Source organism: Vespa crabro, chromosome 6 (assembly GCF_910589235.1).
Source record: "Vespa crabro chromosome 6, iyVesCrab1.2, whole genome shotgun sequence".
Lineage (NCBI taxonomy): Eukaryota > Metazoa > Arthropoda > Insecta > Hymenoptera > Vespidae > Vespa > Vespa crabro.
In genome coordinates this window covers 8371839-8399338 of record NC_060960.1, presented here as the reverse complement: position 1 = coordinate 8399338, position 27500 = coordinate 8371839, and the positions used below count along the sequence as shown (strand labels likewise).

Here is a 27500-nt window from a genome sequence, read left to right as displayed (position 1 = left end):
TAATTTTTTAATTTCTTTCCTTTTTTTTTCTTTTTTTTTTTATAAAAGAACGAATAATCACGTAAATTTACGTTACATACATCTTCTTAGTGTCTATACAAAACAGGGAAAAAAAATGAATATCAATCGAAATGTATATATATGTGTATATATATATATACATATATATATATATATGTGTATATATACGCTTGGCCCTAAGTCTCGGTAATGTGAAGTAGAGTATTATTATTTAAATAAAAAAAAAAAAAAAAAAAAAAAAAGAAAAAAATAAATAATAATGAATCTCACACACGAAGAATATAATCAAGAATAATTTTAGTATATACTTTGGCGTAACTCCCCGCTCTTAGGTCTAAGCAATTAGGAAGGAAGTCTTCCAGTCGTCAAATGTATTATTATTATTATTATTATTATTATTATTATTATTATTATTATGATTATTATTATTATTATTATTATTATTATTATTATTATTATTATTATTATTATTATTATTATCATTATAATAATAATTATTATTATGGTTATTATTTTCTATTAAGGCCATAAAAAGAAAAGAAAAAATTTTCCAGCGTACGTACAATGTGGGTGAGCACCTTCCCCCCCATCCGCATAATATATACATAAATACATATATTTACATATGTAAATTAAGAGAGCATTGTTTTTTTCAATAATATCGATTATCGAATATATTAAAAACAAATTTTTTAGCGTCAACGCATATCGAGGATTGAAATATAACAAAATGAAAATTGAAAAAGAAAGTAGAAAGAATGAAAAATTGAAAAAGCGATATTTATTTATTTGTGAGCAGGATAAGGAGGGGCAGCGTGGTGTTTGTGTGAGAGAGGACAGTGAAATATTTTATTTTGGTGCTTAAAGTAAAATAAGATTTATCAGTCGCCGTATTTTATTGTAAATGCTTCTAGGAAATTATGTTTTTTGCATTTTCTTTTATATATATATATATATATACACATATATATATATATATGTGTATACAAATACATATATATATATACATACATATATATATATATATATATATATATATATATTTCTCTTGGCAACTTGTGCCTGTGGAACACTTATTGACCTTCCATTTAAAATGTATATAAAATTATACATACATATATATATAATATACACACATGGTTATTATTATTATTAATTATTACTATTATTATTATTATTATTAATTATTATTATTATTAATTATTATTATTATTATTATTATTATTATTATTATTATTATTATTATTATTATATGAATGAAATAAATATTTATATGAATGAAAGATCTCTTGATTCGTACAAAAGACTTCAGGGATGGTAACGCGGTACGATGTGCGAAGGTTTTATAATATATAATTTGTAATTGCAGGAAGTTTATATATATATATATATCTAAGTTTGCTTTCCTTATGTGATACGTTCGCCTAAATTAGGAAAATGATATCAGTTTCAGGATTTAGATTAATATCAATCTAGGAGTATAATGTATTTATGATTTAGATGACGTGTTTTTAATTAATATCTAGAAAATTGTTAGTAACTTTTTTATCCTTTTTTTTTTGCAAGCTTTAGCAATGTTTCGCTCAAATTTGACGATAATTGTTTAATTTATTTTTTGTATTTTCTTTACGTATTTTTTCTTTTTTTCTACGTACGTACGCAACGCGATTATTTGAAGACAGAAATAGGTATTTCGACTTTGCCTTTTCATTATTTTTTTTTTGTGTTTTTTTTTTTTTTTTTTATATATATATATAGAAATTAAGTGAAGACTATAATGCTGTCGGAGATGGTGTCCAATCCTTTTTTTTGTACTAGCACTAACATTACTTCTTTATTATATATATATTTTTTTTTTCTCTCACAGTTTATATATTGACACCCTTTTATCATAGATGCAATATCATCCATTACATAAAAATTACTGCACAACTGCACCATCTTTTATAAGACTAACAAAAATGCTCCACATGGCCAAGTTGACACTAACTTTGATTCTGTTATACATATATATATATATATATATATATATGTGTGTGTGTATACGCGTGTGCCTTTATATATTTATACATACACACATACACACACACGCACACGAACACGCACTCACGCACGCATCTATTCGACTCAAATCTATGTATGTACAATCATATTAAATTTTACATGGACGTAAAAAAAAGAAGTCCACGCATACGCACGCATATATATATATATATATATATATATATATATATATATATTTATATATATATATATATATATAAGGCATATATTTTGTTATATTTTGATATAAATATATATATATATTTTTTTTTTAGTTAATACTGTACAAAAAACAAAACAAAAAAAATAATATTGCTTTCTTGAAATGCCTGGAATTGTACTATAGATCTGTCCTACATTATGGCACGTGCGTAACTCATGAGCCTCTGACACCTGCTTGCTGATGGGATATTAATCACTATAATTAATATAATATGATTCCACACATAATAATAATAATATTACAAAATAACGATGCATTAGTATTTTCATTATGTATAATGTCATTTTTAATTAGCGGCGCAGTTTTTTGGTGGCAGGTGCACACCCAAAGCTGCCTTTTGTATGAAACCAATAATGTTATGTCAAAATAACGATTTACATGTGTAATGACGCGATGACTATATATATATATATATATATATATATATATTTTATATATATACATACAATATTTATATATATTTAAATATGTATATATACATAGTGCTATATATTTAATAATTTTGCATCTCTATCGATACATCTAATCTGTATTCGTATTTTGTAAATGCCATTTATCATTTTTAGTCACTTATCCTTTTTTACGAATGCCTTAGTCTTTGTGGCTGTCCTATGCGCGGGGAGAGTACATGAGCCATATTTAATAAAAAAAAAAAAAAAAAAAAAAAAAAAAAAAAAAAAAAAAGAAAAAAAAATGAATGTAGTGTATCAAACAAACAAACAAACAAAGAAAAAAAGTACTGATATTTTTCTTCTGACAGAAAAATATGTTTACCGAATATAACAAAAACAACAAAAACAAAAACAACAACAAAAACAACAATGTGATATCGTGACATATTGTGTAGACGAATGAAATTTTTCTTAAGATATGTTATTTGTCGAGATTAAATCTATCACGATATGTACGAATCACACACGCTTCAAACTAATATTTATTTACAAGTTACACAAGTGTAAAGCAATGCTGCTGGTTCTCTCACACTTTTGCATCTTTCATACATAGAGTTTTACTTCTCTCTATCTCCCCCCAACCCTTTTATCTCGTCGTTAATCACGGAATTAAACAAAATTAGATACGTGTGTTTATATTAACCAACTTATGTGTAAATTACTTTCTCACGGGGAAAAATAATTGGAGAATGTTATTTCGTTTTCTCAAAAAAAGGAAAAAAAAGAAAAAACCAAAATAGAAAAAATTCATCTTTTAACCACTCACGAGTATTGTATGTTTTAATCTTTTATTATAGCGAGATATAATAAATCATACGTATTATAGATAAAAAAAGAAAAAAGAAATATATCAAAAAACAAATAAATAAATAAATAAAACAAGAGCATTGCTTTCCATTAACCATATCTTCTCAGCTGACAAAAGCTATTTAGATACTTAAATGTTAACGTCGGTCAGTCATAATCAAAATACTAACAAACTGTTTTCTTTTCTTTCTTGTTAACCCTGGTTGCCCATGGCCTGTAGGCTTGGAGTGCTAACAATGGAATCCACTCGCCCCGTGCTAACACCTGGACTCTGGAACAGCATCCGCGCGTTCGATCGATTCATCAACCAGCCGACACCACCTTCGCCGTCCGCGTCACCAGCCCTGTTCGTCAAGCTTATCCATCCTGTATCCTCTTGATGTTCAAACAAATTCGTATTTTTCGTTAATAGATTAGATAGTTAGAGAGATAGACAGATAGTCTAGTTAGTTAGTTAGTTAGTTAGTTAGTTAGTTAGTTAGTTATTTAGATAGAGAGTTAGATAGATAGGTAGATAAATGCATACATACATACATACATACATACATATCTATCTACACATACATAAATATATGTATTTGATTAGGAAGAAAAGTTCGTAGAGTTTTGCTATGATCGCTGTGTATGAAGAAAAAAAAAAGAAAAGAAAGAGAAAAGAAAGAAAGAAAGAAAAAGAAAAAGAAAAAAAAAGGACCCTCTACGAACTCTTGTTCCCATCTAATATATACATAAACATAGAGTCCTTGGCTCTCTTATCATATTATTGGCATTCTAAGAGATAGTATAATGCATATAACACGTACTATCAAATCGGATAACGTTATTAGATCTTTTTCTCCGTCCGTTTGTCTGCGTTCAATGATAATATATATATATATATATATATTACATCTTCGTGTTAGGATCGAACGTTTCAAATGATTTTAACAACAAAACCTAAGGACAGATTTCGAGTATGTTAATTTACGTTTGATCGATCATTTTTTCATACGGACGAATCAGAGTTGTTGCGCGCGTTTAATTGTTCTCCCTTTTTTTTTTTTCTTCTTATTATCGTTACAATTCTTCTTTTTCGGCTTTTTTTTTTTTATTCGTTATCTCTCTTTGGTATTTACATAAACGACAACAACGACAATAACAACAACAACAACAACAACAATAATAATTACTATAACAACAACAGCAACAACAACAACAGCAACCCGGATGTTTGTACTAAATTAGATGTCTGGATCTCTTTTTATTTATTTATTTTATTCTATTTTTTTTTTCTTCTCTACATTTTTTTTTCTTTTGCTTTTCTTCCTTAGGACAAAATCCTAGCAGCAAAATTATCATGATAACGCTACTGATAACTTTTGAAATTAACGGTATAGTCGATGGTCGGTGAAATCTATGAAAAATCAATAAAAAAGTAATATATATATACACACACACACATATATATATATATATATATATATATATATATGTATGTATATGTATATATATATATGTAAACATATTAAGAGAACATTTTCCATGAGCGGCGGCGAGATTATAATAAATATTGGCTTTCCAGTACTTACCTGCTGATGCAGCAACATAAGAAAGCGAGCGACGGTATCAACTTAAAAAAAAAAAAAAAAAAAAAAAAAAAAAAAGAAAAAAAAAGAAAAAAAAAGGAAAAAAAAAGAAAAAAAAAGAAAAAACAAAAAGAAAAAAGCAGATCGTGTGGAAGACGTCAATGAATTTTATTTTTTATTTTTTTCTCTCTTCCCTTTCTTTTTTCTTTTCTTTTCTTTTCTAATCTCTAATCTCTAATTTCTAATTTTTAATTTCTAAATATAGCAAAGAGGTATCACGCAATAGCAAATCTATACGAAAAACTTAGGGAAAGCGATTGCAAAATTAACTTTTATATTTCTGTGTTGGATGAATATGTAATAATTAAATTAAAACGATTTTTATTTATATTCGTTCAGTCCTGTCAAAAAAAAAAAAAAAAAAAAAAAAAAAAGAAAAGTAAAAAATGAACGAGTCGATATTATATACGAAGTATATAAATTGTGCCAAAATTCAAAGTTAATATTGATACAGAATTATAAACGCAGATGTATTTCTCTCCTTCATTGATATTTTTTTTTTTTTTTTTTTTTCAATTATTAACGATTATGCTATACTTCAATGTGTCAAAATACAAAATCTAATAGTAAACGCTAAAAAGGTATATAAATACCCTTGTTCATTAACAAATGAAATTTATATGCATATTGTATATTACGACCATAAATAGTCAGATATATATTAGTATATAAAATACTTTTTTTTTTTTTTTTTTTTTTTTTTTTTTTTATTATAAACGGCGAATCAAAGTAATTATAATATCGTTAAATTTTGTTGAGTTTATAGAAATTTCCCAGATGACAATTTTTATGTTGATCTTAATAATCATTTCAAAACAATAGGGGCAATTCAAGAGGCATATGCTTTTTAATGCGTATGATAATGCGACGAGATGCAGAGTGGGTAATAATAATATGAAATAATGAATAGATCTGTTGTTATCACTTTTTGCTGCAAAATTATTAATATTATTATTAATATTATTATTATTATATTATTATATTATATTATATATTATTATATTATATTATATATTATATTAAGATATATAAATACATGTATGTAATATGTTCATATGTGCAGGAGAGCGATTGCGTGAGAGATTGATTTACTTAATATTGATTAACATCATATATTAATTTGCACTCTGTTGAATTTTAGGTCTGCCATATGTATATGTATTTGTAAGAGTTTTTAGTATATGTTAATTTCTTTGTATAGTTAATCTCAAATGTAAAATTTTCTGCCTCATTATTCAGTTTATATTATATTCTGAGGTTCTATCCGTCGAGAGAAAGAGTCTTCGCAAGAGACACTGGTAGCTTGTCTTTCTTGTACATAGATGCTAAAAGGCACACAGCTATGATATAAAAGTGATCTGAAATCTACTTAAACTCACAATGTGAAATAATAATATTCGATTATTTTATTATCACATACGTAATCGATGGAAAAAAAAAATATATATATATATATATCTAATATATAAATATATATATATATATATATATATATATGATATATCACATTGTCTTATATTTATATAAATATAATTATATAAGTTTGAAGAGTGCATATATTGTTTATGTTACCTGCATCTACGTGCATAAACATTTATGCATATTATATGCAATAGAAAGGTCATTCTCTATATGTGCTGTTATGCAATTACCAACATATTATACGTATATGCTGAGATAGTTAAAAGTTTAAATAATAGTATAAATAAGTAATGCCTCGATTTATAATTTTATCGTTAATGTAATACATCGAGTATTTAAAAAGCATTTATTACGGACTATCGTCTATCTCTTTATTTTTCTCGAAATTACATCTATTACTAATAATCTATGTGTACGAATCTAAACGACTTTATGAATCACTTTTTAGCGCATTTCTTTTTTTTTTTTTTTTTTTCTCTTTTTCCTTTTCTTTTCTTTTCTTTTACGAAACCAATAACAATCGTAGGCATCGTTTATTTATACTTCATTTAATATATATTTATATAAATATATATATATGTGCACATATAAATTATATCTAAGAAATTATATAATATACGTGCAAGCAATTTTGTTAGAAATTATGATATATCTGAGTTCTTTTCTTTTATTGCGTTATAGAGTTAAATAGTTTTTTTTTTTTGTCGAAATTTATATTATGTCTATTTTTTAGTTTCATATTTTATCTTAATGTTGACAATATTATTTGTCGATAAGATGTGCAGGATATGTGGCAATATTAATGTGTAAGCAAGGATAAATCCACAGATAATTTTAATTTTTTTGAAATCTCTGTAAGATCTGATTAAAAAAAAACAAAAAACTTAGTACTTTATATTACCCATGAGAATTTATAATTTGCAATGAAATTGCAAAATAAATGATTAATTATATACGTATATGTAAAAAAGGAAAAAAGAGAAAAAGAAAAAAAAAAAGAAACAACAAAGAAATAGATATCACAATCTGCAATATATATAAAACTCAGTTACATCCATAAAAACATTTCGGTTTTTGCTAAACTGTAAAAAGTACAAAGAAAGCATCAAACCGAGAATGGCTATTGAATTTACACAGATAATGTAAGTGCTAAAATCGTGTTCAAAGGATATATATAAATACAAATTTAGATAAATATATATGAAAAACTTCATCACAACTAGCTTTATTTTTACCAAAAAGTCTAATATTTTACGATGGAAAAGAAAACTCTGTTCTCTATAGCAGCAATAGATAATCAAAATATTTATTTTGACAATGAATATGAAAGAAGATGATATGCAAATAAATTTTTATTAGGATCAATGAAGAAAAAGAATCATATTAGAAAAATATCACAAATATTATTGGCAATAATTAAATAACTATTATGTATATGAGAGTTTGTGCTAATAAAATAATGATAAAAGAATTGCTCACAAAAAGTCGAGTAATACGACGACTAGCTTTATCTCATATGACTAATTTGACTATATACAATATTCAACATTATTAAAGTATTATTTTATTCTCGTAGCAATGTTTATTATGTGAAAAATGCAACGTATATAAATACATACGTTAAATTATGAACACACATAATGGTGCAGTTTACGATCTATGTACATACACTACACTTTACCAAATCAAGTGTAGAAAAGATCACTAACACTTACTTTCTGTGTTTGAAATGCGCACGAGAGAAATATTTTTATTACACAACTGTTAGCATTAGAGGGTTTAACTAACATTCATTGAATAAATCCAAAAAATCACAGTGTTGCTTGTTTTTATTTTAATTGTACGTTTAATTCTCTGCTGAATCATACATATAAGCAATTAATATGTATAAAATCATAGCATACGCAAAAAGTAAACAAAAGGACAATTATAATTCATTCAAAATCACATTAAAGGCAATGATATGATTTTTCTTTTTTTTTTTTTTCATTTTTTTTTTATTTTAAATATTTTAAATACACATATATATATATATATATATATATATATATATATATATATATATATATAAAACAAATGTATAATATATGATTAAATTCAACCGGAACAATATATAAAGATATAAATTATATTAATTTTATCACGATTTGGGAAGTCGATAAAGAGCACCAGAAAATAATAATTGATGTTCTCTAACTTTTCCATCAAGAAATTGTCTTAGTTCTGGTAATCCACATTCTACAGCACCTGGGCCTTGAGATGCAAACATTTTTAACATTTGATGAATTCTTTCCAATGGCATAGAATCTAGATTAGTTAACATTCCAACGATGTACGACCAAAAAACTTGTAACTCTTCTTCTCTTTGATCACTAGCAGAAGCCATTACACTTTCAGCTTCTTCCTCTTCGACGATATCAGCCAAAGTTCTATTTTTCGATGAACTTTCTTCTTGAAGTACAAAAACGTCGTTATAGATTTCCTTTAAAAGTCCTTGAGAAACCCAAAAAGTTATTTTCCGTCTAAGTACCGTCGCTGGAGCATGCATCACTTGTGCCAACTCTTCTAAATTCCATTCCTCTGAAAAAAAAAAAAGAAAAAAAAAAAAAAAGAAAAAAAATTATATATAATACAATATCAAGCCATTAAAGAAATTATGGAAATATTAAAAAAATTTATTGAAAAAAGTATTAAAATATATTATTTTACTTTTATCCTGAAAATGTAATATAATCGTAGCATGTATTGGTGTTACATTTATATCCAATTTTCTATCCTTCAATTCAATTTCAAGATTGACATTTCCTAAATGTGGTTTCCAACAAAGAGTTCTATTTCCCTTTAAAGCTTCAAACGCCTTCACGTATTTATTCAATTGGTCCTGTACAATCTTAGGCAATTCCAATTTCCAATCCTCTTTAAACGGTGGCCAAAATTGTGCAGACAATATTAGGGCGGACGTTGGAAAATGTTCTTTTTCTAAGCTATAACTTGTGTCCGATTGAATATTTCCATCTATCCTTTTTGAATCATACACGTCCTTTAACATAACTTCGCAATAATGTAATTGATTTTCTCCAAATCTTCTTTTCAATAATTCTAAATGACGAATTTCTCGTTCTGTGTGATAATTTAATTGAGACAATAATCTGTCTGCCAATAACGTGCGATATTCATTAACAAATAAATCTTGACTTCCATATACATTAACTAGCATTGAAATTATATCAGACATCCTTCGTTGCGTAGATTTGGCTGAAAAAGAAAATGTAAAAAGAAAAAAAAAAGATCACAGAATAATCTACTTTTGTTCTTTTTTTCTTTTTCTTTTTGTACACTAAACAATTTACCAGGATCAGCATCCACTGGATCAGGAACCCATTTTTCCCAATCTTCGTTTTCCTCATCGGCTGAACCATCGTCCAATTGCAAGGATTCTCCTTTCACTAATTCATCAGCTAAATCACTAGGTGAATCGTCCAATAATCCACTAACAACACACCTTACTGTATCTTCTCTACTTCTTAAATAGACTCTTAAATACAAAATATTACAATATAATTAATTGTGTAAAATGTTTTTTTTTTTTTTTTTTTTCTGAAAAATATATAATTAATATCTTTCTTTTAATTTAAATATATATAACTTACTTAATGGGTTCTGTCACTGTTTCAAGAAGCACCCCTGTTGGATCCAATTGTCTCAAAGCTTTAATAGCAGCAATATATGCTGTTAATATATCTGGAGTATTGACACCTGGATGTAAAAGTCTAGTCTTAAGTGCTTCCTGTAATGTTTCCACCAAAACTTTGCGTAGATCCGTTCTATCCAAACAAATTCGAAGATCATCTATTGCTGGTTGTGAATCAGGATATTCTAAATAAATATTTCTCAATGTAAATAATAGTTTTATATTAAAGATTTGATGTCCAACAAATATATCTATTTAAAATATCCTATAAAAATTGTCATTTACCTATTATGATATTAAACAATTGATCGATTCTAATTCTTGTGTATGTCTCATATAAATAATGAGATAATTTTCTTTTGAATTTAATAACGGCGTCACGAATATCATCGCTCAAAGAAACAGTTTTTGAAAATCCTCCTGAATATATCCTTATCAACCAATTCATAACAACAGTTTCAAGCCACTGAAATAAAATTAAATATTTATATATCTCTAAGTAATTTTTATTAAATTTATAAGAATTTATATGGAAAATTTAATGATAAATACGTATGCTTACATTTTCCAATGGTTTAAGTTGCGATATATCAAATACTCTGTCACATGTCTCGCTTACATGACATTTGATACGAATGTGTATTAACGATGTAAGTACATTGCCCACTAATCTCTCTAATAATTCTAATTCAATTAATTTCCTATTAGTTTCATGAAACATATATACTATCATCTGACATTGGCATTTATCTATTTCTTGATTACAACCACCACAATGTGTCGTATCACTTCCACTAGAATCTATAAATAATATTATACATTAATAAAACATATAAAACGTGATAATTTCATAATATTTTCAATTATTACCATGTAATGAACTATTATCCGAATTACAAAATACATTAAATGCTATTCTATAAAATTGTTCTATTATATGTTCATGATCCAATGGTAACTGACTTAATAATGTAGACCTAACGATAAGTTTAAATCTTGATAAAATATTATCAGCCTGAAGTATAGTTTTTTCAGTATCTTCATATTGAAGATATTCCAACTTTTTTAAAAGTGGTAAAAATTCAGTTAAACTAATGTATAAACCATCCACAGCACTTTTGAAGAATTCAAAACCTTCTTGTTCACTTGTAATATTTACAAACTTCTTCCAAAACGTTGGTGCTACTTTCTGACGAATATAATATTCTATATGATGAAGTACTATATCTTTAACAAAATTTGTCAATTTCAATACTCTTATTTGTTCAATTATTGTGGCAAATTGTTCATCCGTGCAATCGTTTTGAATCTGGCAAATAAAAATTATCAATTATTAGATATAAAAAGATTGAGAAGAAAAAAGAAAAAAGGAAAAAGAAAAAAAAAAAAGGAATATACAAAGTTTTATACCTCTTCTTTAATAATAGGAAATGCATATTCTATTTGAGATAGCACATCCTCCTGTGTACATGCATCGGCCATCTTTTATAAATTATAAATACATGATCACTATATCACTATTGTCGTACAGAACGAGGAATAAAATGTTTACAAGTGTGTTTACAATTTCAAGTATTAAAGTAATATTTAGAATAGAATGATTATCCAACGATAAACGTAGTTTTGTTTCTTTCTAGATGCAATCATTTTTTAAGAACGTACACCAGATGGCGTCTTATGTCCATACAAATATGGATGGTTACTTATTCAGAATTCGGCTTGAGACGATGGTTCGAAAATGTCTGACACGTATCTTATTTCCTGTTATTAGTCATAAGGATAATAAATATTTCTCGTGATATGTATAAAAAGCTTGAAAAAGACTATAATAAGTACTTGTTTTAAATCTTCCAAGATGCCTGTAAGTAACGATAGACTATTATAAATTTATTTTAAATACACTACAGAAGTCAAGTGATAAAAAGGGTGTCACCCTGTCATTCTGATAAACAAACTATATTTGACATTTTCCATCTCATTTTTGGTATTAATAAGTTATTTGTAAACAAATTTGTAAGATATTATCGTACAAATAATCTCTATATTTATACCAATGGAATGGGAAATCAATTCAATCGTGTGTATTTTATTTCGTCGATTATTATATCAAAAATATGGTTATATCAACCTAATTTTTATTATTTTAATTATACTTTAATATATTATCAACTTTTAGGCGTATCATTCTAGTTTCACGGAAAGTAATGCAACCATCGGCAATATGGCCCTTTTACCAATTAAAACCGAATTTAGAGGTCCTGCACCACCTTTAAACAATAAGGATATAGATATAATTGATGAAGCGTTGAATTTCTTCAAGGCAAATGTATTTTTTAGAACATATGAGATTAAGGTATATTATTTATTGCAAAATAAATATAATAATATATATTAATTAATGTAAATATTGTTTCATTATCTTTAATTTTATATAACTTAGAAAAAGAAAAACATTGTTTTTTTTGTTTTTTATTCCTGTCGTAGAGTGAAGCCGATAGAGTTTTAATTTACATTACCTTATATATTACTGAATGCTTGAAAAGGTTACAAAAATGTGCCAATCAGAATCAAGCAACCAGTGAAATGTTTTCTCTGGCAATTTCTAAATTTGATATACCCGGTGATCCTGGTTTTCCGTTGAATTCCGTCTACGCCAAACCTAATACCCCCGCAGAAGCTGGTAAATATATCTTTAAATATCTCTTAAGGAAATCATTTAATTGATAATAATTGATATAACCTTTGTAGATTTAATGAGACAATATCTACAACAAATCAGACAGGAGACAGCAGCAAGATTGGTAGAAAAAGTTTATGGCAAGGATGGAAAACCTAGTAAATGGTGGCTCTGCTTTGCAAAAAAGAAGTTTATGGATAAATCGTTATCCGGTCCTGGGCAATGAAATTATCTTAAGATTATTGTTTTCAAATGTATGTGAATAAAAATACAAAAATTCATTACCAAATTTTATCTTCTTTTTTCGTATTTTTATATATATATATATATATATAATACTTTAATAATGTGAACCAAATAAGAATATTTTTTTTATAGAAATATTGCAAAAAATTGCAAATCCATAAATCATATTCTACGTTTTAATATCGTGATATCTATTTATTCAAGGGTGAATGATATTTAAGAAAGAGACATTTATTTTTCACAGGATACACCATTATATTGATACAATACGAATATACAATAAAATGATGTATCGTGTTTTTTAATGATGTAAATGACAAACAATAAAAAATAATTATCGCTTTCTTCGTAGCGACAGAGAATTTCTTCGAAGCCATGCAGCACGCCGTGATCCACCAATTGTTTGCGAATAACGATGTCCTTTACCTAAGCCACGTGAACTCCTACCAGCTGAGGTCTTTCCACGAAGTTCACGATGTTTATGTACTGCGTTACATATCCAATTTACTTTAGGATCATTTCGAACAGCCTAAAACAAAAAAGAAAAGGGCATTCTAATTTGTTCTTATATAAAATATTTTCTATGTATATATATACATATAAATGCATATTCGTTTCAGACATCCAAGGAAGTTAAATATCATCTTATTTCACAATTAGATAAAAGTTTTCATCACTGAATAACATAAATATATTTTTTTTAAATATATGTTTGTTAGAACAAAAACAAAATTACCTTATGTGCAGGATCAATCAAAATGACTTCATAATATTTATAGGATGAATCTTGAGCCACCCAATAGCTGTTTAATACTCTTAAACCACCACAACGACGACCAACACGTTCCTAAAGGCATTAAATATCCAATATTAATTTACTTATTAATTTGTTATCTATAGATAATAAAATTATATTAAGCTATTTAAATAAAATATACTTACTTCAGCCACAGATTGTAATTTTCTGGTAGGTTTAAGTTGATTTACACCATGGCTTTTTGGTTTACCATATGTTGCACCTTTTGGTACAGGACGTTTACGTCCACCACGACGTACACGAATTCTAAAGATGACAAAGCCTAGTAATTTGAAAATAAAATATCATTTTTATTTATAATGATTATGACTTTAATAATATATTAAAATTAGCAATAAAAAATGAGATCAGATCATATTAAAAATCAATCACCATAATACTGTAAGAGTGGTGCATGATGTTTCATCATGTAATATATTTCAAGACACTTTAGTATTATTTTCTAATTAAAAATTTTTCAATTACAATCGTATGTTTACCAGCAGTCATGGAGTCAATTTCATCCCCCAAGGTAGGAACTGTGCGGTATAAAAGGTGCCACATCTAAAAAAAGAAATAATAGGAAAAGTTGGCATGTATCTCCATGACTGCCGAATCGAAAGTACGGTCCAAAATAATATTTGGTTGAAAGAATTAAAGACCGGAAACTATTTCAATTTTGTATAGTCGAAAAATTATCGTATTCAATTCTATAATACTACAATGTCTTCGAAAAGATTTTGTTTGTTGAATACCATTGAATATTTTGTTATTACACTTATACATATAGGTCTCACCTTGCTTAGCTTTGTATCCTAAGCGGCGTGCCTTATCAGGCCTGGATGGTCTTGGAGCACGATGCATTTTTGTTAATTGCCGATATTGCCAGCATCTAACACGCAACAAGAAGCGGAGTACATCGCTTTGCTTCTTGCGATACAATTCTTGCATATACTTGTATGCACCCATTGTGAATCCCTACATGACAAAAAAATAATTTTACTATGTTACAAAATTTGCACAATATTTCAACAAAACCACTTGATTATTGTAATTGTAAATGTAATAATAATAATAATTTAAGAAAGAAATATTTATTTATGTAATAAATAAAACTATCAAAACACAGATTTCGAATAAAAGAATATGGACGTGAAAAAATATATTGAAGGTTAACTTTCTCGTTAATAAGAGCAAACTATTTCTCGAAAGATTAATAATAAAATCATAACGATAAATTATACGATCAAATTCAGGAATAAATCTTTTTATATTTTGATTTGAGCAAAATTTAAGATGTTCACGATATAACACGATTTTAATTGTACTACACTCACCCCACGCGATTAGAACAGAAGGAAAGACCTGCCGCTTGAATATGGTTGCATGAGACAGTGATAGAAACGATATTATAGATGGCAGTCCCTGCGTTTTATTTCATTCCTCTACTAGAGGCCTCTATGTCGAATTAAAACATATAGAAATCGTCGGTAATTATTTGAAAAGAAATTTGAACGAAATAAACAAAAATTTATATGATTTGAATATTTCGAATTTGGAATCATGTTTTCGTATGTAATTTGATTAAAATTATTCTTTCATATGATATATCCTTTATAATTTAATAATAAAAATGATACCGTATGTAAGACAATTTAAAAGAACTATGTACTAACTATAAAAAAAAGGATAATATATATCATCAAATAAAAAGCAATGTAATAAAACGAGTGTCAACGAGTTAATTATATAAATATAATTTGAAAAGATGACAAAGGTAATAATATCGCGATCGTTCTAAGTAACGATCAGATAATATCTTAACGAGTAATCGATTACTTTCTGGTGTCTCTCCTATTGTTTAACAGTAATGAAAAAAATTTTTCTTTTGTAATCATTCCAAAATTCTCGAAAAAGAAAACAAGAAAAAATAGAAGAACAAAAAAAAAGAATGGAATAACGCGATGAAGAAAAGAAAAAAGAAAAAAAGAAGAAACGTTTCATTCAAAAACACCATCGAAATCCAAATCGATAAATGAAACGAAATCGAAACGTGGATGATGTTGTTGGCCATGAATGAAAGGTGGGCCAGGTATGCGTGTTATAACGACAACACGACACATTATCGAGCGACCTGGTGACCTCTCACATCGAGGAATTGATTATTTTAGGGGAGTCACCCTGAGGAGTCGAGAATAGCGAGGTAGTTCGTCATGGATACTCGTTCAGGTAGCATAAAAGATCCGATTTATTACCCATCTGGTTCGGATAACTTGGATCAAAATAATGATGTCGAATCAAGCGCTCGTAGTTCTGGTGGTAGTCAAGAACTCGGTTTGGACGAGAGCGCCTCGCTTAAAGTACCAAGAAAGTTTATTACAAATTGGCGGCAAGCCTGCGATCGGACTCGTGATAGAACAAAAGATTTATTAAAAAGATGGAGAACAGTACCTAGTAATACTGACGTATTCACTGAAACTTCAACGGTTACCAAAGAGATCGAACATCCTGGCTGGAGCGTACACGTTTGGAGTAAGTTCAATAAGGATATCTTATTTACTTCTTCGTTTTCGTTTTTTTCTCTTTACCAATTCAATTTTTCAAACAATCATCCATTTTTCATATACTTAATATCGTTAATTGCAATCGCGATATAATAAATAACAGCAACTTGGGTGAGTCGTTATCCGAGCGACGATAGTTTAACAGCGATCGAACATTTTGACAAAAGAGGACATTCGAAAGTATTGGCGCCTATACAACGTGATAAACTTTCACATTTCTTTATATTATTGGATCACGACAAGGATGGTTTTATCACTAGAAAGGATTTTGGGATATTATCCGAGGTAGTATTTTCTTTCATAGAAATGATCTATTTTCTTATCCCTTTTTTTTCCCTTTTTTTTTCCTCAATTTCGGAGTTAAAAAAAAAAAACGAAGAAAAAAACAAATAAAAAAAAGAAAAAAGAAACAGAATGTATCATCGAAATCTCTCGTATTTGTAAAGAGATTACGAAGATTCGCCGATTGGTCTTGGAACGGTCCGGAATATTTACGTTTGTTAGAAGTCGAAAAAGGATTTGCTTCATTGATATTTCCTGAAAATAAAAATGAACTGGAACAACAGACGAGAAAAATCGATCTTGACGATTGGTTATCTTGGTGGACAAAAATAATAACGCCAATTAACGGAACGAATTACAATGAGTTACCGTTTTGGATTAAAATGATGCCAAAAATATTTTTCCTCGTTATTAATGGTACGGGAAATGGAAAGATCAGCAAGGAGGAGATTAGCAATTTTTATGGTTCGGTCGTTGGTCTTGATTCGGATAGAATTGAAAAATGTATTGACATTGCCTATAACTCGATGACCTCTGTGAGTGGACAATAATCGATTGGATTTATTAATTCAATTTAATTAAATTATATCAAATGATATTTGATATAATATTGATGGATTGATCATTTTTCAGAATGGAGATCATCCTCTCGGTTGGCCACAGTATCAATTAATTTTTGCAAATTTTTTATTTGGACGTGGTCCTTTCGGACCGGGTGAACATTTTCTTGGAATGACAGACTCTTGTATCGCACGTGGAAACAGTATACCTTTTCCAATTGATTATTCCGCCATGAATACTCCGAAAGATAAATTAGAAATTTATAGTCCACATTGTAAAAGTAGTAGACGAAGTGTTGTGGTATAAAATATAAAATAAGTTATATATATATATGTAAATTCAATTAACGTGTTAATTGCAAAATGGCTAACTTCGGTTCGTTTATAAATGTTACGAATTTATGCTTTTTTTTTAATACTCGTATGAATTATTTACGAACTTTCTTATATACCAAAGTTATTTAATTTCTTAATTCGAGTTTATCTTTTAATTTGTTATATTTTAAGATTATATTATAAACAAATAAATAAATATATATATATATATATATTATTGTTACATGAAGAATTGTAATTCTAATTAAATTATATTTATAATATATATATATATGAACACGTGCATATGCGTTTGTGCGTGTGTGTGTACGTGTGTGTGTATGTGTACAATTAAAATATAAATTTTGAACGATCGTTTAGCAATGAAGTATTAAGTATTAGAAAATCAATAGAAGGACTTGATGTATATCAATTCTTTTATTTCAAAAATAATCATGTAATAACTTACAAGGGACATACACGAGGCATAAAAGGACATGCTTAATATTTTACTATTTAACTAAAGACATGATTAGGATAGTCGTGGCGTTGCATGTAACAAAAATATTTCAAAGAATTCATTTCGAATTCTATTAACATTTTACTTAAATACTGACGCGTTTAGATAAAACAGTTATGGAAGCTAATTCTCATATATATATATATATATATACTACACGTATACTTGAGTAAAATATGATATTCGTATACAATCCAGTTTACATGAGTTACATTATTTTTCGATGTAATTATTAGAATTACCATAATTGGATATTTCGTTATCATCACGCGTATATAATGATTGATATAATATAAAATATTAATTAAAATTATATGATCTGCATATGAGTAAAAAAGCAGAAAGCACGAAATTCGCTAATTTTTCGAAATTATCTAATTAAAATTATAGATAATATAATGAAATTATTTCTAAACTAATTGTAATATATGTAAGTAAATTGTAAATTGACGTGGCAAAACAAGCAGTCGGTCAAATAATTTTGCGAATGATTAATGATTTGACATTAAAATTATTTAACGAAGACATTTCAAAATGTCGACTTACTTACATTCAAACGCATACACACGCGCACACACACGCACACAGGCGCACACACATACACGCACACACACATATACGTACACGCACGCACTTACGCACAGTCCTTTTGTATCGTTATAAAGATTGGCAGTATATTAATAATTTGTGTAATATGGTATATTGTTATTATGATTCTTAAAAATATGTATTATATATATGCATATATACATATGTATGTATGTATATATATATATATATATGTATATATGTATGTATGTAGGTATAAACCTGAGTTGGGATGATATCAATTTGGTACATTGTACATATGGTAATCTGTTTGTCATAAGGAGTTATTTTTTTCTTTTTCTTTCTTTCTTTCTTTCTTTCTTTCTTTCTTTCTTTCTTTCTTTTCCTTCTTTCTTTCTCTTAACGCATCCTTATATGATTGATATTATTTATTGTGTTTCGCTTGTACTTTTATTCATACTTGTACTTTGATATTTTCACCATAAGCATTAAACTATGGCAACAATATAAATTTGTTGCATTGGTTTGCATTGATTTAAACGGAATAACAAAAATACCAAATCAGATATTTAACAAATGGCTATTGTATCTGCGTTTAACGCGATTTAACAATTATCTATTAATATAAAATTCGACGAAACAATGAGGACAGTAGAATCGATAAATGCACCGATATTATTTAGTGATCGTGAAAAATGTCACAATGTTCTTCGTATATAAATATATATACTCTATTAATATTATAATGTTTCAGCCCAAACTCCTAATACATAAGATTCGATCTCACATTCGTTCGTACCCCTTTGGATTCTAAAAAGGCCTTTTTCACCCCAGTCATAGCCCCAAGAATTTGCTACGATCTAAAATTAAAAATATTTAATTAAATTAGATCGTAAGCATATTTATCGTAAATGTTTATCGAATGATTTTATAATAGAATACTCACCCAATATTTGACCAAAGCTCCACGATGATAATCCTCACCCCAACCAATGATTCTCACCGAATGATATCCAGATTCATACATCTCCGCGGTTCGAGAATGTCGATAAATACCCGATTGATAAATGAAGAAATCCTGATAGACTTTCATCGTTGCTAAAAGTTTATGAGATTGTTAAACAAATAAAAGACAGAAAAAAAGAAGAAAAAAAAAAAACAAGAAAAGAAAACAAAAAACGAAATCACACAAAAGATTTATTTCCAATGATTAAAGTAAGTATTAAAATATAAAAATTAGAAAATTAACAAACAAATTAACAATCATCATAATTAACAATTTCTCTTTACCTTGAACAGGGCCGGAAGTTAAGATTTCCTGCATTATATCCGTCTCATTACCAAGACGATAAGCAGGCCCGACTTTATATAATTCCTTTCTAAGCGGATTGGGTGGATTTCGACATCCGGCTGTTTTCAGATTTGTTCTCTTTCGTAATCTACATTGATCTTGTTGACCTGTCCAAGGATAACAATCCCTGTCGACTAATCTAAAAATTAAAAAAAAAAAAAAAGATAAATAAATAAATAAATAAAAATAAAAATCGTTTACATTGCAAATTGATATGAAATTTTTAAGGATTTGCAATTTAGTTTAATGTCATTTAGTTTAATTTCATTACCCGAATCTTCTCATGAAGAACCAGGCACGGTCCAAGTAACCACCGCTACAACCTCGCTGACCTCGATTATTACACGAAAGAAGATGCTGTGCACTTAATTCTACGGCTTCGAGACCTTTGCTCATGATGGCAAATCTATCGGATGCAACGTCGGCCGTTGATATAGCCCAGGAAGCTCCGCACCATCCTTGATCGTGAATTTCAGATATGTCACGAGACCAGCGTGACTTAGCATTGAAACTACGTGGTAATGCTTCGGGATCATAAACCCGTTTAACTGGATTCATTTTATAAATCTATAAGTAGAATGATTATAATAAAAATATAATTTCCTTTTCTCCTTTTTCTTCCTCTTTTTCTATTGTTACTTTGGCGTTTTTTTTTTTTTTTTTTTTTTTTTTTTTTTAATGATATCAAATAAACGTAATCTTTACCGATTGCGACGGATTTAATGTACCCAATCGATATTGTATTCCATCTTGTAAAGACCTTCCCCAAAATTTCGAATAATTTCCAGGCTGCCAACCTAACGCATTATTCTCCATATAAAGTTCCTCTAGAAAATCTGGTTCGATCAGGCATCGATTCTTCTCGCAAAGAATTTCTGCGCGTCTACCTAACGTCGAACATTTACTGAAATAATTCAAGGACGATCGTCTTTATTCATTTTCATTATTATTATTTATTACAATTATATGTAGAATAGAAATAATAATAATAATAACAATAACAATAATAATAAGAATAATAATAATAATAATAATAAATTAATTACCATTGATTGCAATTTACTTTGAAAATCTGACTGTGATTGTAATATCTTCCATCGTAGGAACAAACTGTAAAAATTTAATATGACTATTGTAAGTATTAAAAATATTAAATTAAAAGGAATTAATTATTGATTTCTATTGGAACACGCAAAGAACGTACGTCTGACCTCTTCCGGTGGAGGTTCCGTGGGCATGCCTTTGCAATGTAAATAATAATCCGGACAACAATCTTCTTCTCTGTCTCGATCACAAAAGTCATCGCAATAACATGTCGTCGATAATATCGGTGCACTACAGTCATCCTGTCGTCCTTCACAACATCTCCTTGCTGGATATCTTCCAGCACAATATGGACCAGGAGGTAGTCCGAAATAATTTGGTATCGCTTTCGCGAGCGACGAAAAGTACGCTAGGGCAACGACTGCTAAGATCCACATCCTGAAAAATTTCTTTTTCTTATTAATAAATTGAACAAAAAGATTTTTATAAATCATAAAATTTTTATAAATCATTAAATAATATTTAACGTGCAAACAAATATAATATTTAATATAAGGAGTATTAAGTATGACGCCTAAAAGCAGGCTTCACAACATACTCCGTAGTCTTAAAAAATGATCTTTTTTAAACCCTTTAGCGGTAGGCAACTCGTTCATACACATGTGCATTACGGAATAATATTTATACAGGATCTTTAAAAAGTCGCATACAATATTATCAATAGAGTAAGTAGTATTGCCTATTTTTAGGCGCAATACTTATTATTATTATTGTCATACGTAATAACAAAATACTGACAATAAAATATAATTAATTAACAATAATTATTGGTAAAAATGTCAACGAGATAAGGACCATTTCTCAAAATTTTCTTACTCAAAAGCGAAAAAATATTATTTTTCAAAAATAAAGAAGAAGAAGAAAAAAAAAACGAAAAATTAGATAAAAACTATTTTTTATTAGTAAAAAATAGACCAATACACATATACACGGCCTATCTCTGTATTTCGCATTTTTCGTGATTAACGAAATCATGTTATATCATTTAAGAGCAATGCGAAAACGTTATACAAGATTCCATCATCTTCTGAGAATACCAATAATCATATGACGAATTGCATGACTATTTAACAAGCGGAACGTAGCTTTGAAGTCGTTCCAAAGAGCTGTGGTGACGCGTTTTAAGTACACAATGCAAACTTGGCAAAGTAATTGTAGTCTTTTGCCAGTTGTTACCGAACACTGTACTACTGTTAGTGAATTTATCCATACGTGAATTGAATAATAAAACGATGAGAATTATTGTCAATGATCCTTTTCAACTTAATGACTGATAAAATTTTTTCTATTTTATAAAAGCAGCTGTCTCTGACATAATATTTCGAATACGATCTATTCTATTTCATCTCCATTAATATTTTTAATTAATTCGTCTATTGAAAAAAACGTTTATCACGGATCACCTACTCTCTACAACGATTCTGTCGCATTATAATATTGATGGAATTTACCAGACTGGAACAATGCTTATTATATTAATAATACATCCTCGAATTGATCAATTTGACGTTTACAATAAATCATATATGTATAAATAAATCTTATGATTTTTCATTACATTGTGTGTGAGTGTGTATGTGTATATATATATATATATATACACATAATATAAAATTCATTTTATACATAATATAAAATTAATTATTATACATCATGTATACATGTATGTAAGATAAATTATAAAGTAATTCATAAAAGGTCTTGTTACAGCAATAATGATTGATAAGATGTTTATTCCTTCATTTCCAGCGAAATTAATCGATATCTATGTATAAATGCATATAAAATGAAAAAAGTATAGAAAAGAGAGAGAGAGAGAGAGAGAGAGAGAGAGAGAGAGAAGAAGAGATGTGTTATCGATTTAAAATAAAAACCATTCGATAAGTTCATATATGATGATTTGACATTTATAACTCTTATAAATATCATTAAACTGACATTTATCTGGATTATATGATATAAATAAATTGATTTGTAAATTCATTTTATTCAGATAAGAATGATCAATTTGGTGATTCTAAATGTTAATGAGAATCACATACATACACATGCGCACGAACGCACGCACGAATGCACGCACGTACGGGCGCACGCATAAACATACAAACAGCCACGGATTAAAAACGATCGAGTGTCAAATATAACAATGGAGTATAAATTGTCAAGTGTCAAAGTCGACCTTATTGCATTTCGATTTTCTAATAGATGGGAGTGGTTTTTGGAGGTGAGCCAGAATATTGCATTAAGTCGTCCTTATTCATGTCTTACCGATAAGGAGTAAAGCAAGAAGATAAGTGTCGTTATACCAGTTCGATCCATAATACGCATACAAACATACACACACAGATACATATATACACGCAAACAGAAGAGCTAACGGATGCGAATGGCCGCATGAATTGATCAATGACAGTCGATAAGGGGTTCCTTGGACTCGCGAACGTATCGTAAACCGTAGTCACGTCTCATCGATCCGTTTGAGAAACGAGAGCTCGATGACTTCTATATAGTTTCTTAGCTACCACATTGCAAAACTCATAAATCGTATTTCCCAAAGTAATATCGTTAAAATTTACGAGACTAAGTAAAACTTAGAAAACTTATCTTCTCGTACGAGTTGTAACGTTTCGAGTTATACCACTTTCTATGTATTTTCAAATAGCAACTTAGGATATATATATATATATATATATATATATATATATATATATATATTTGGTACTCGATCATTGCACTCTAATAATTCAAGAATAATAACATAATGATACCAAAAATATCGCTCTTAAGTCAACATGTTTCGACTCGATTCGATATAAACAGACTTGACATACTGACTAAGATAGACCATTTAAACTTCTAACTGTTCATTCAGAAAATTGGCGCAATTCCAGACGCATTTTCTAAGATTACCAAGGTTAAGGCACCGGAATTCTCTAAGAGACTTATAAATTAATGGACCGCTTTAAAGGCAGGACCTTGATAACTAACTTAGATCTCTATATACATATATACCTACATACAATGGTTCTGACTCATTTGCGAACACGCAAGAGCGTTATAATGTTTACCCTGATGATTCTATTAATCTAGAGAAACGAAATGTATGTAAATGGGTTAGATTTCTTTTTTTTTTCTTCTCTCCTTTCTCTCTAAAAGGGTCATTGACTTCGACCTCGTACACGAAAAAAAAAAGAAAGAACAAAAAAAAGAAAAAGAAAACGCACGCATGCACACAAAGAGACAGAGGAAAAAAAAAGTAGGACAAAAACAAAACGGTAACGGAAAGAAAGGAATTGTTTTAATTTGTAATAAAAATAAAAATAAATGTCTATATATTACGTAAGACTATCGCTATGATGAATGAAATCAAGTCTAGAAATAATGAAATAGTTACGACGTTATCCTCCGAATTTGCATCGATAAAAATCAAAATGCAAGATGTCTTAATACGTATATATGTATCTATGTATGTACATAAGTACGTATATATGTATCTATGTATGTATGTATGTATGCACATAACGCGATTCGCGTGGTGCGTGAAACAAAAGTGGTACGCTATCGGGAACGATTAGAGCGCATAGCAAAACGTTCTTGACCCATTTAGTTTCATTAACATTAAGTCATCACTGAGGTCGCGATATGATTCCGACCACCTACTACTTTCTATTCTTCTAACATATAAAATTCTAAGAGACAAGAATTGATTCACTCTAATCAAGATGACAATGAGAAGACACTCGCTTATTTATGGTAATTAAAATTCACATACGATTTCGCATATTACGATACCATATGTGTATACCGTATGTGTATGTGCGCGCGTGTGTATGTAATATATGTATTCATTGAGAAATTTATTGATTTTTTTATTTTTTATTTTTATGCTTTTATTGTTTTATTTTTATTTTTCTGGCTATTTTTTTTTTTTTTTTTTTTAATGGAATACCAAACTCATTATTTCTTAATCTTTTGGTATATAATCTTCGTTTAAAATAAAAAAAAAAAAAGGAAGTATTACAACTGTTAAGTAATAAAAAAAAAAAAAAAAAAAAAAAGAAAAAAATAGATGAATTATATTATCATGAATATTCTTCTTAATTTTTTTTCTTAAATTTAATTAAAAAAATTAAAAAGATTAAACAGATCTTACACTGCGTATTAAACTTAATCATATTATTCGATAATTTTGTCACGTCATGCGATCATATATTAAAAAGTATTTATAAAATATCTGTTAGAATTTAATTCGAAGTCATAACTGAAAGTTGTCAATGATCGAAATACTTGTACGTACATGTATATGGGTGTGTGTACGCGTGTGCATGTATATGTGTGTGTGTGTGTGTGTGTGTATGTCTCTCGCGCGCTCGCCTGTATCTGTAGGTATCGAGAATAAATTGGCACGACATCATCGTCATTGTATTGCCTCCGTCATGATTTACTACATATTTGCATCGATTAATCGCTTTAGCTAGTATCAATGTGAGTGACGTCAGAGACGGATTTATTCAATGACTACTCTCTCAACGGAAAGCTATGTAACCTTTATATATCGCGAAGCCTATAATTGTGACCGACTTTTCGACAAGAGGCCAGTTCAAAGAAACGGAACAAGATCAAAGAGGACAGATAGTTGGATTCTCATTGCAAAACGTTAAATAAAATGATATTTTTGTATTCATTTGCAGAATAAATTTTTTTCTAGAAAACAGAACGAAGGGATTAAATAATGTATGAAGTAATTCTTTAAAGAAACAAAAAAACAACAAATTACATAGAACAGAACGAAAGTGGAGATTGGATATATTTTGTAAAATAATATATATATATATATATATATATATATATATATATATATATATATATATATATATAAAGAAAAAAAAACAGAAAATTACATAAAACTAAAAAAGAAAGAGAAGAGAGAAGATTCATAAGATAATTTTGAAAAAGAAAAAACAGAAAAAAGAAAGAAAAGAAAAATTGCACAGAATGGAACGTATAGGAAGGACTAGTTATTTGCTTTGTAAAATAATTCTTAAGAAAAAAGAAAGAGAAAAAAAAAGAAGAAAAAAAAAAAGAAAAAAAGAAATAGAATATTATTGGATTTAAAAAATATCTATTTCTCGCCTCTCTTTGATCATCTTTTCAAAGGAAACGTCGGTAACGTTTTAACCCTGTCTGTATCTCTATAAAAAATGATTTGCCCGAAGGTTATATAACATATACTTGATTTCCTATATTCCATCGATCAATTTATTTATCGTTAAGGCATCCGTCTTGATCAATACAGAAATTTTATAGAGATAGTTGGCAAACGTTCAGTTAAATGTCTCATTTCAATGGTATTTGAATTATTCGACCTTTTTCAATCGAACTGATTGAACAATTGATCGTTTTCTGGTAAGAATCTGATGACTTAAGGAATTCATACATATGCAAATACACGCACATACACGCACATATACACACATATACACTCACATATACACGCATATACGCACGTATACAAACATATACGCGCACGCACACGCGCACGATGTCTATCTTTCCGGGACGAACAATTCATTCACAAGACACGTACAACGCATATCGTGAATCACGGTGATGCACCATCGTCCATTCGCCGGTATTAATCGAGTGAGCATTATTACGCTATTCGATTGTACGTCAGATCGATAATATCATTTGTAATCAATTTTTTTTTTTTTGCGATATTAACAGTGAGAATAAGACATGAGTTCTTTACATCGAAACGATAATATATTATCTTCGTTTTTAAATATACACATAACATATAATCATATATACATATGTACATACTTACATACATACATACATACAGAGACATACATAAACACATAGAGAAACGTCATCGAATAATCGCTATAATCAAACACACTAATGGGAATAATCGATATTACACAACGAATTACATGATTATTTACTGTCATCATCAACTACTGTTTCTTGTTTAAACTTACAGGTTTAAGATAAGTACACATACATACACGTATATATATATATATATATATATATATATATATATATATTTGTATGTTTATATGTGAACATGTGTTGTTTTATTAAATTGCAAAATGACAGAAGAGAATAAAGAAGAAATTCGATTTTAGAAGAAAGAGCACGATCAATACGTCGGAGAACGGTTTGTATATTTCTAAATGCGTTTCGACATCCCCCTTGAGTGTTCGGGAAAATAAACTGACTGTAGTAGCATGGACCTCCTGT

The 27500-nt window shown here is 28.3% G+C and overlaps 6 protein-coding genes across 17 annotated transcripts in view; 3 read left to right on the top strand and 3 right to left on the bottom strand.

The window, feature by feature from the left end:
* Window positions 1–8409, top strand: part of LOC124425213 (protein held out wings) — a 71237-nt gene extending 62828 nt beyond the window's left edge. For all 10 annotated transcript variants that reach the window (XM_046965255.1, XM_046965250.1, XM_046965253.1 and 7 more), the window contains one exon: window positions 3767–8409. Coding sequence is in view for 1 of the 10 variants with exons in the window: in XM_046965256.1 (XP_046821212.1) it covers window positions 3767–3780 (14 nt within the window). In the remaining 9 variants the exon portion in view is untranslated. The remainder of the gene's footprint in view (window positions 1–3766) is intronic.
* Window positions 8410–8725: 316 nt separating this feature from the next.
* LOC124424892 (anaphase-promoting complex subunit 2) lies at window positions 8726–11921 on the bottom strand. Its single transcript, XM_046964463.1, has 8 exons — window positions 11695–11921; window positions 11155–11593; window positions 10847–11085; window positions 10570–10750; window positions 10244–10469; window positions 9944–10128; window positions 9303–9848; window positions 8726–9173 (listed from the first exon to the last, which is right to left on the bottom strand). The coding sequence occupies exons 1-8, from the start codon at window positions 11764–11766 to the stop codon at window positions 8734–8736; spliced, it is 2328 nt and encodes a 775-aa protein (XP_046820419.1). The 5' UTR covers window positions 11767–11921; the 3' UTR covers window positions 8726–8733.
* A 66-nt stretch (window positions 11922–11987) lies between these two features.
* LOC124424895 (actin-related protein 2/3 complex subunit 3-like) lies at window positions 11988–13250 on the top strand. 2 transcript variants are annotated; one of them, XM_046964466.1, is made up of 4 exons: window positions 11988–12145; window positions 12461–12637; window positions 12769–12964; window positions 13033–13250. In XM_046964466.1, the coding sequence occupies exons 1-4, from the start codon at window positions 12140–12142 to the stop codon at window positions 13185–13187; spliced, it is 534 nt and encodes a 177-aa protein (XP_046820422.1). In that variant the 5' UTR covers window positions 11988–12139; the 3' UTR covers window positions 13188–13250. The 2 variants fall into 2 exon arrangements, with proteins under 2 accessions (XP_046820422.1, XP_046820421.1); XM_046964465.1 differs by lacking the exon at window positions 11988–12145 and adding an exon at window positions 12213–12361.
* Window positions 13251–13437: 187 nt separating this feature from the next.
* On the bottom strand, window positions 13438–15439 carry LOC124424894 (60S ribosomal protein L15). The gene is made up of 5 exons (XM_046964464.1): window positions 15341–15439; window positions 14801–14981; window positions 14150–14286; window positions 13944–14054; window positions 13438–13736 (listed from the first exon to the last, which is right to left on the bottom strand). Exons 2-5 carry the CDS (start codon window positions 14970–14972, stop codon window positions 13542–13544), a joined length of 615 nt encoding a protein of 204 aa, XP_046820420.1. The 5' UTR covers window positions 14973–14981; window positions 15341–15439; the 3' UTR covers window positions 13438–13541.
* Window positions 15440–16174: 735 nt separating this feature from the next.
* LOC124424741 lies at window positions 16175–19533 on the top strand. The gene is made up of 4 exons (XM_046964198.1): window positions 16175–16535; window positions 16671–16852; window positions 17014–17385; window positions 17483–19533. Exons 1-4 carry the CDS (start codon window positions 16217–16219, stop codon window positions 17714–17716), a joined length of 1107 nt encoding a protein of 368 aa, XP_046820154.1. The 5' UTR covers window positions 16175–16216; the 3' UTR covers window positions 17717–19533.
* Window positions 18144–27500, bottom strand: part of LOC124424740 (uncharacterized peptidase C1-like protein F26E4.3) — a 17416-nt gene continuing 8059 nt past the window's right edge. For both annotated transcript variants that reach the window (XM_046964196.1, XM_046964197.1), the window contains exons 2-8: window positions 21349–21626; window positions 21191–21254; window positions 20850–21048; window positions 20416–20711; window positions 20084–20283; window positions 19740–19891; window positions 18144–19653 (exon numbers count right to left, since the gene is read on the bottom strand). In XM_046964196.1, coding sequence (XP_046820152.1) covers window positions 19534–19653; window positions 19740–19891; window positions 20084–20283; window positions 20416–20711; window positions 20850–21048; window positions 21191–21254; window positions 21349–21625 — 1308 coding nt within the window. In that variant the 5' untranslated portion in view covers window position 21626 and the 3' untranslated portion in view covers window positions 18144–19533. The remainder of the gene's footprint in view (window positions 19654–19739; window positions 19892–20083; window positions 20284–20415; window positions 20712–20849; window positions 21049–21190; window positions 21255–21348; window positions 21627–27500) is intronic.